The sequence below is a fragment of the Plecotus auritus genome, assembly GCF_963455305.1.
Source record: "Plecotus auritus genome assembly, chromosome: 1".
NCBI classification, from domain to species: Eukaryota; Metazoa; Chordata; class Mammalia; order Chiroptera; family Vespertilionidae; genus Plecotus; species Plecotus auritus.
The window spans coordinates 224401016-224410365 of NC_137770.1; the positions used below are offsets into that span (position 1 = coordinate 224401016).

A 9350-nucleotide genomic window follows, 5' to 3' on the forward strand; every position below is an offset into this window, starting at 1 on the left:
CTCACTTCTCCTCGCAGTCCCTCCGAGGCACCCGCAGGAGCTAGTTAGCAAGTCAGGAGTGACTGTCCCAGGAACGCAAGGCCTGACTTTGCACGGGGCCTGTGTTTCCAGGGGGGCGGCCCCACGTTGAAATTGGTTTGTGAGGAATCCTACAGCAAGGAATCGGGAGGTGGGGTGGGCACCACACTGTGAAGTGTGTGGAATCCTGAACTGCCCTTTCGCCTGGGTCTCATAAGTCAAGTCAGGTACATTATCCAAACGCCAAGAGCACGTGGCACAGCCCGGCCCCACCCCACTCCTTCCGCCTCCCACTGGCAAGCTGCCCTCGCTGCTTCTTCCGCACAGTGACCTGCAAACCCTTCTCCCCATCATTGTTACAGACTTGCACCCTCGCTGTGGCATTCGATATACACCACCAAATGTACGTGAAATCAACAGCCCCTATTTCATCTCAGATCTCCCTGATTCTAAGATTTCAGAGACATTATTAAAATGGGTGGGAATCGGCCAATGGTGAGTCTAAAATATCATTCATTGAAAAGCATTCTTATTTCAGGACATGTTAAAATATGAGGGGTGCGTGTCTAAAATGGATAAAAACAGTATTATGGACCCGGTAGTATTTTTTTTTTTAATAAACATGGCAGTCAATGCCTTTATTTTTAAAATATATTTTTATTGATTTCAGAGAGGAAGGGGGAGAGAGAGAGAGAGAAACACCAATGATGAGAGAGAATCATTGATCGGCTGCCTCCTGCACAACCCGGGCCTGTGCTTACTGATTGCCTGGAGGCCAGGACGGGGAGGAAAATGTGAACTCTGTCACAGAGCAAGGCAGTGGCTGTCCTCACAAATCTGGGGAGCAGGGGGGTGATGCTGACAGAGCTTCCCATGGCAGTTGGTACATCAGGTCTCCCTCCCAACCTGTGCTTGCATGTTTTGGAAAATAAGTTTCTCTTGTTGTTTGGCCCATTTTAAAGAGTATAGAACTTGGAATTGGAAAAACCAGGAGTTAACCCGGGAGCTCTGTAGGATGATGTCAGATGATCTGGGGGAATGTGGTAAGTCCTGAGCCTTATCTAAAATGAGGACACTTGGGCCCTGGCCAGGGTGGCTGAGTTGGTTGAGCATCATCCCATGCTCAGAAAGTTTGCCAGTTTGATTCCCAGTCAGGGCACATGCCCGGGTTGCAGGCTCCATCCCTGGCAGGGGGTGTGCAGGAGGCAGCCGATCAGTTTTGCTCTCACGTTGATGTTTCTCTCTTTCCCTCTCTCTTCCTCTCTCTCTCTAAAAATCAATGAAGTCTATTTTTAAAAAGAAATAAAATGAGGATACTTACCACATGAGTTATTTAAAGACGCAATTTAAATAAAACCATTCTCTAGAGGGGAGCTCCATAAGGTGCTATGCATGCTAATTATTATTTTAAAAATCTCGACCCTCGGCCTCGCAGGCCACTGGGAGGGGCGGTGGCGGCGGTCCCCGCAGCAGGCGGAGGGCGGGGCCGGACGCTGTGGCTCCAATGTCCTGTGGCCTGTGTTTTGGACCGTGGTGCGTACTTATGCTCCCTATGTCACATTCCCTGTGGCCTTCGTGGTCGGGACTGTGGGCTACCTCCTGGACTGGTTCATCCGGGGAAAGGATCCCCAGCCTGCGGAGGAGGAGAAGAGCATCTCAGAGCGTCGGGAAGATCGAAAGTTGTATGAGCTGCTAGGCAAGGACCACACCCAGGTGGTGAGCCTTAAGGACAAGCTGGAATTTGCCCCTAAAGCTGTCCTGAACAGAAACCGCCCGGAGAAGAATTCATAGAGGACACAGGGCCATATGGGTCCTTCCATAGGCTGTGACTGGTCCTGCCACCATGTTGACCCAGCTCCAGAATCCACATCTGATTTGCATTGTGGCCCCTTATTCTGGCCCCTCGGGCACCACCCAGCCACACACATACTGGGTGCTCTTCTACAGTCAGGCACACGGACACACTAGAAGCTGAGGGGCCAGTCAAGAGGAAGGCCCCGGAGGGTTCTGGCCTGCAGGCTGCATCCGTTGTACGGTGGGCACAGCTGCCCCGGCTTCTGGGCGCGCTTCGGGGAGCAGTGTTATGAAATGAACCTGGGCTGTCAGTCCCTGCAGGGAGGCAGTTTGGCCTCAAGCTGAAGTGCATGGGATTGGGGTGTTGCCTTAAGAGAGATGCCACATGTCTAGTTCCCGTTTGCATGGGAAGAATTCAGACATCTACCTGGTTCCTTCCCTCGTTTGCCCAGTCCTTTGTGCTCACTCTTGCTAAAATCCTGTCCTATCAGCTCAGGAAATGGGGGGGACTCGCTGGGGAAGGGCTGTTCTTGGCAGCCCAGGCTGTTCACTTGGGGTAGGTGAATTTGCTTGAAAATAGTCACCATCTTTCATCCCCCCATCACTGTACAGTGCAAAACTTGATTACAGTGGCATCAGAGAACAAAACAAAACAAACAAACAAAAATTCCCGACCCTCTCATTTTTTGTATTAGCCACACCCCCTTTGTTTATGCCAGCCATCAGTTTCATAAGCCAGCCCCCTGCGTCTTCATCCAAGTTATTCAAAGAGAGACATGGGAGGGAGGCAAGAGGGGCCATCAAAGTTGGGGGAGGGCAGGAACACCCTGACAGGACCTGGGTGAGGACAGACTTCTATTGTTCAACACCAGCATAATTTTTTAACAAGCCAAGGACTAATCTGTTTGCTCTAAATCAGCCTGTGTTTCCCAATCTTCTAAGAGAGCTCATGAATGAATCTGTCAAACCCCTTGAAATCCGGGACACTATCCTCATGACCCTCGCTTGAGCGGCCAGCTTGAGCGGCCAGTCCAGTTTTTAACAAAGAAAATTAGATGGGCTGCTAGAGCATGCTGTTTACCCTTACTGAGCCCATGCTCCCTGCATGGAATCACCTTTAGAATGACCCACCATCCATCTGTTCTAAATTTGTTCTAGAATGTTCAGGGGGGGCTACCTCTTCTCAGAGTGACAGGACTTGAGAGAATCCTGCCAGCATGCCAGGTTGGGAAGGAGAGCAGGGGTCAGGGGTCAGGTGCCAGGCTTTGTCTGAGAGCCACATGGGTGAGCATCAGGAGCCCACGTGGGCATTTATGCAAACAGCCCCCCAGCCACCCGTTCGAGGACCCAAATCAAAGGTCTGGGTACAGACAAGTTGAGAACTAACATAGCCAGGCATTAAAGAGCAGCACACCCCGCAGGAATATAAACCAAACCTGGAACCAAAAGGGGTGGCTGAATATTACCCACCTGAGCGGAGGGGTTGGCACGAGGAAGTTCAGATGAGTTCCGTGGGCCTCCTGCGAGCATCCAGTCTGTTAGCCCAGCCACGGGAATGCTGGCTGTTCACGGAGCATCCATCCTTACCAGACCCTCAAGCTTATACATAGTTTCAGTCAGTCGCTTTCTCCCACTTCTAGAAAATTTACACGTGTGTGTGTGTGTGTGTATCTAATCTTCTGGCCGCTTCCCTATCACCCATGGTTTTTCAAAACTGACCGGCAGCCCCTCTTGTATCACAGAAGCCATTTCTTTCAAGACAGTTGAGTCAGGGCTGAGAGCATGCGCACCTGTACCAAACACACCAGCGTGCATGTCCCTGCCAGACATTTACTTCGGTGACAGCTTCACTAGCCAACCTCTTTGAGCCTAAATTTTCTCATTGGAAAATAGGGAAAACAGCAATCCTACCAGCTAGGGTCTCTGTGGGGCTCTCATGCAATCATGTCCATAGAGCCCATGGCACAGCACCTGCAGCCACTGCATGCCCACCTGTCCCTGTGGTCAGTCGCACCACCATTCCCCATTGTCTGCTCCTCCTGGGATCCATATCCTTGGCCATGTGACTCTGCGGTCCTCCCCACTGGAGACAGCATGTGCCTCCTATTTCATTGGTGTTGAGCTTGGCTGGCATGTGACTTGCTTCGGCCACTGGAATGTGGGCAGGAGGAACAATGTGCCCTTCTCAGCCTAGGCCTTATGTATTATGTAGTTCCACTCATCCCATTTGTGCGTCTGCCACTGCCAAGGGAAGGACATGCCCTGGGAGGCCTGCTGGAACCAGCATAATGAAATTCTCTCGGAGCAGATCTGGACCCAACCCACAGCTTGGAGCCATGCCCAGCAGAACTCAGCCTCGATCAGCCAAACTCAGGCCAGCCCTCAGACACGTGGACAAGAAATAAGGACTCATTGTTGTCCACCACAGAGTTTTGGAATGGTCTTGTTAAACAGCATTATTGTGACAATACTTTATGCTTATCTTGTCCAGACATGGAGACTTAAGCTTATTGAAAGCAGTTAAATGGGCTCATTTCTCTCTTACTCCAGATCCCACCAAGCCTCCATGTAATGGAAAGTACATGGCTTTCCATTCCTCATTCATATCTAGCTTCCCCATCTTACTGGCTGAGTGCCTTAGGGCAAATCACTTAACTTCTCTGAGTCTTGGTTTAGTTGTAAAATGGGAGGGAGAATGTCAGCCCCTATTAGCATGAAGGTTAAAAGGTATGACTCATGCCACACATGCAGACATAGCTTGGCTTCTCAAGAAAGGTGGGTCACTCTCCCCTTTCCTTTATAAGCTTCCTACCCTTCAGCCAGCCTCAGGTCCAGATCTTGACAGAGTGGACAGACGTGAATATAGTTTGGATACCTCCCTCAAACATAGGGACAGAGGCATTTGGCTTTGTCTCAGACTTCAGTTTCATTCATTCATTCACATTTATGTGGCACCTGTCATATGCAAGGCACTGTTCTAGGCCCTGAGAATCTGGTGGCCAATAAGGCAAAGTCAGTCCTCTGATGGAGCTGACATTCTAGAAGAGGTTGAAGTAGATAATGAATAGAACAATAAATAAACTAGATAATTCCAAGCAGTGCAAATACCGTAAAATAAATACAAAAGGGTGATGTGAGAGGAAGTGACAGTGGGGGGCAGTGGTCGGGCAGGCCTTGTTGAGACAGTAGCACATAGCAGAAATGTTTCCCTCTGGTGATTCTTGATCCACACTTACCCAGAGAAGTTCTTCTTGTCTTCAACGCTTTAACAAGTTCTGTTTTTTCCTCTTTTTTTTTTTTAAACCACCTGCTGCTCCTGGTAGTGATCCAAGCAACTCTTCCAAATTCCTACTTGATCTTCTGTTCTTCCTCCCTCCTTCTGTGCATGTCTGGCTTTTGTAAGTTACCTTGGGGGCCACACCTACATTTTTAGACACCCCCTCTTTTTCTCCCTCACTGGCACCATTTTTAGTTCCATACATAGGAGAGGTTCCATTTTTGAGGGCTCTCACTTCGTCAAGCCATCTGCCTGCCCGCCTGCCTTTGAAGAACCTTGCATCAATCTCATCTTTGCACGGTTTGAAATCTGTTCCTCTGTGCCTTATGCTATATGACTATCCCCCACATCTCCATCTCGGCTCTTAAGAACTTGAAGTTAGATGAGAAGATCCCTTTAACATCGTCCCAGCCCATGGCGACTTCAGCCATCCTTATGGCCAGAGGAGAGCACACACGAGCCGTGTCCCTCCGTCCTGATCGGTGGAGTCTTCGGGAACACATGCCAATCATTCACTAGCTGCTTTGTCTGCCGTTGGCAACATGAATTTCAGCAGTCACCTAGAGCAGACTGGTGAGTCCCAAAATTCAAAAAGATTCCTTTAAAACTCTCATATAAAAGGCCTGAGAGGCCTGTCAGAAATACTGATTCTGAATCAGTGGGTCCAATGCCAGGCCCAAGACTCTGCATGTCAGACAAGCTCCCAGGTACCAGCAGAGCCCATTTAGAACAGTTACATCAATCCTGCATCGTGACCACCATCGACCTGGAGGCTGGATTTGTCATCGGGGTGAAGAAAACATCATCTCTCTACCTCTCAGTATCTCTTCCTAGAAGGTAGTCTGGAGCCCATGCCCACAGCAGTATTTCTTCTCTTTAATATTCTGCCTCAATGTCAGAGCCTCAGTCCCCAATTTCCTCCCTTCTGTACATTAGTATCTGTCATTAGGTCTGTTTCCCCAGTTTCATTGTATTGCAGTACATGAATCCATGAGACAGAACACCAAGTGTTGTTTTGAACTCCACAACGACAGCTGACAAGGAAAGGGTGCATCTGACTAGGGCCGCGAAGAACAGGCCAGGTCTGCCACCAGGATTCAGAGGACACAAAGTGACAGCTGCACCTTAAAGGAGAAAAATGCACAGAGAAAACCCCAAAACCACATCCCAGGGAAAATCATGTATTTATCTAACCAGGAGAATAACAGTGAGAAATTACCCAGTAATTTTCAAAAATTAAAAAAAAAAGAGGGGAAAGGGGTTATGGAAAAGCACTCATTCCATTATTCATTCATTCATTCATTCATCCATTCATTCATTCATCCATTCAGTTCAACTAATACTTTTGAGCACCTGTTCTGTATCGGGCTCTTCAGATGCTTGGAATGTGTGTTGAGAACAGAATCCTTCCCTTTCCTTATGGAGCCGACATCCTGGGGAGCGAGACAGACACTGAACAAGGAAGCAGACAAGGGACACGTAATTGCAAATAGGATTGACTGTGAAGGAAACAAGATACAGTGATAAAGAAAGAAGGAGCAGGGACCCACAGGGAGAGGCCCCTCTGAGGAGACGATGTTCAGGCTGAGAGTCCAAAGATGAGAGGCAGTAAGACCTGTGAGGAGGCAGAGGGAGGTGGAGGAAAGAGAGGCCACTTCAAGGAGAAGGAACAGTATCTGCAGAGGCCCTGAGGTGGGAAAGCATCTAAAATGAGACTGTTTGGCTGGAGCCGAGCACAGTGGTGGAGAGAGTGGCCAGAGAGGAAGTTGGAAAGGTGGCTTATTGTCTGGGACGTTGGTACATCAATGGACCCACCGTGGCTATTGAACAAAATGAACTTGAAATGCTAACACAAGAGGGTAGAAATATAATTTGGTGAGATGGGACTTATTTAAATAAATACATGCAGCCCTGGCCAGTTTGACACAGTGGATAGAGCGTCGGCCTGTAGACCAAAGGGTCCCAGGTTCGATTCTGATCAAGGGCATGTACCTCAGTTGCAGGCTCCTCCCTGGCCCGGGCCCTGGTTGGGGCTTGTGCAGGAGGCAACCAATCGATGTGTTTCTCTCACATCAATATTTCTCTCTGTCTTTCCCTCTCTCTTTCCCTCTCTCTAAAAATCAATGGAAAAATATCCTCGGGTGAGGATGAAAAAAACAAAAACAAATACATGAAGAGTGCCTACTTGTTCCAGGATTGGTGTGTGGAAATCAACAGTAGATTACAAAGCCAAATTTTGGAGTCAGGCCTGGAATCAAACCCTGGCTTTGACATTTACTACCTGGGCAACTGTGTTTGAACTGACTTCTCAGAGTGTCAGAGTCTATGTCCGTAAGAAGACAGTGACCCTTACCTCCCAGAGTGGCTATGAGAACTGAGGTATTGAATATAAATTAAATGTGGAGACTGCACATGGCAAGGGTTTGATAAGTGGAAGCTATTTTTCTACAGGTGTGATCATGGTTTTAATTTGCATCTCCCAGATTGCTATGAGGGTGAGCAGCTTTTCATATGTTGAAAGCTATTTTATTAATAGCATCATTTTTATTGCTCTCTTTTGGAAATTTCAAAAAGGATCTAGCACAGCACAGAGGCAGTCCGAGGCATGTAAGTTTCTTCTAAGTTTCTCAGCAACTGACAAGGCTGATCTTCCCCTTCAGGGCTCAGGGGAAGTCTTCACCCCAAATCCAACCTAAACAGTACCCAGGCACTCACACCACACAGTTCTGCTCCCCACCCCATCTCTCTGCACCTGGTTTCTCTCCCAAACAAGGATTTACCTGCCCTAATTCCATTGCTTTCATTCTGGGCCCATATATCACCACCTTTGCAAAACCTCGTTAATGCTTTGGGGATGCCAAAGCATTCATCAATTCCCTGAAGAAAAGATATTTACCAAAGCTTACCTGGCCAGGTTAAAAGAATTGATGCAGCTCCTTTACAGACAGAAAGCACATGCCCCACCCCCACCCCCAGGTGTTCCCGGCTTGTTGATATTCTCTTCCTAAAGGCACCAGATGCACATCATCCCTTAAGGTAAATTGAAAAACAACTGTGCTTCATAAAGCGCCCAAAGGTATTTGATGCGTAAGGTAAAGAGTAAGTTAAAGTGTATGTGCCTAAAATAGACAATCTGACGGTTATTTCTGTAGGGAAGAAAAAAATGAGTCAGTGTCATTCTCCTCAGCAAATCATTTATTATGTATTCATTCATTTGACCACTTTTTTATTAAACATCTATTGTGTGTTGGCTGCTGAGAAGTGTACACATACTAATCAGGCATAGAAGCTGACAGCCTAGAAGGAGAGCCAACATAGGTACAATCTGTACCTATGTATCTACACACACACACACACACACACGCACACACACACACACGCACACACACATACACACACACACGGAATAGGCAATAATGCTAGCAGAAAGGTTCAGATAAGCAACTGTGGCAATTCAGCTGAGGGACCTGCTTGCTCCAGCTGAGGCCTCCCTGGTCACCCTGTATAATATCACCACCTGCCCCAACCTCACACTACAGTCTCCCTTTTCCTGCTTTCTCAGGGTACCCATCACCTGTCGTATAGCATATAATTTACTAGGATTTTATCCTGTTTAGTCCCTCCCATTCCCACTAGAATGTACTGTTTCTCCGTAAGGCCAGAGACCTTTTGTCTATGTTGCTGTATCCCAAGTTCCTGGAATAGAATGTGGCACATGGTAGGCACTTCCATTTCCCTAAATGCCAGGTAGGAAGGACGGGTGTGGTGAGAGACAGCCATACATCCATTTACTGAGTAAGCATCTATGGAGTCCCTTCTCTAGGCCAAGCATTGTCCTAGGCCCTGGAGATGTGAAGAGAAGAAACTTTCTATCCCTCCAGTGCCGGCCCCTTGGACAGAGGCGTCCTGTTCAGATGAACAGTGTGGGCAAAGCCTCCAGAGGCAGCAGCCTGGGGCATGTGGGAGAGAAGGTGCCGAGCTGGGTGTGATGGGGACCTCCTGGGGATGAGGCTGGAGAGGCACCTGGACACCGAGCCTGGGGAGCACAGAACCCCTGGCTGAGCAGCCCCCACTTACGGCTGGACCCTCACAATCCTCACAGATACAAGCTTTGTTTTCAAGTAACTCCCTTAGACACAGACACAAGACTCCATCAGGGCCAATGCATCAGGCCTAACCCAAAAGGTGGCAAGTCAGACAGTGGGAATGCACAGACTCCTCTCCCTTAGAGCTCAGGTATTTTTTATCCTTCACACTCTGC

At 48.4% G+C, this 9350-nt stretch overlaps 1 protein-coding gene across 1 annotated transcript; it reads left to right on the plus strand.

Moving 5' to 3' along the window:
* Positions 1-1036: 1036 nt before the first annotated feature.
* On the plus strand, positions 1037-1809 carry LOC308242097 (small integral membrane protein 12-like; the record flags this gene model as incomplete). The annotated part of the gene is made up of 2 exons (XM_080655976.1): positions 1037-1061; positions 1454-1809. 2 exons carry the CDS (start codon positions 1037-1039, stop codon positions 1807-1809), a joined length of 381 nt encoding a protein of 126 aa, XP_080512102.1.
* Between the last annotated feature and the right edge of the window lie 7541 nt (positions 1810-9350).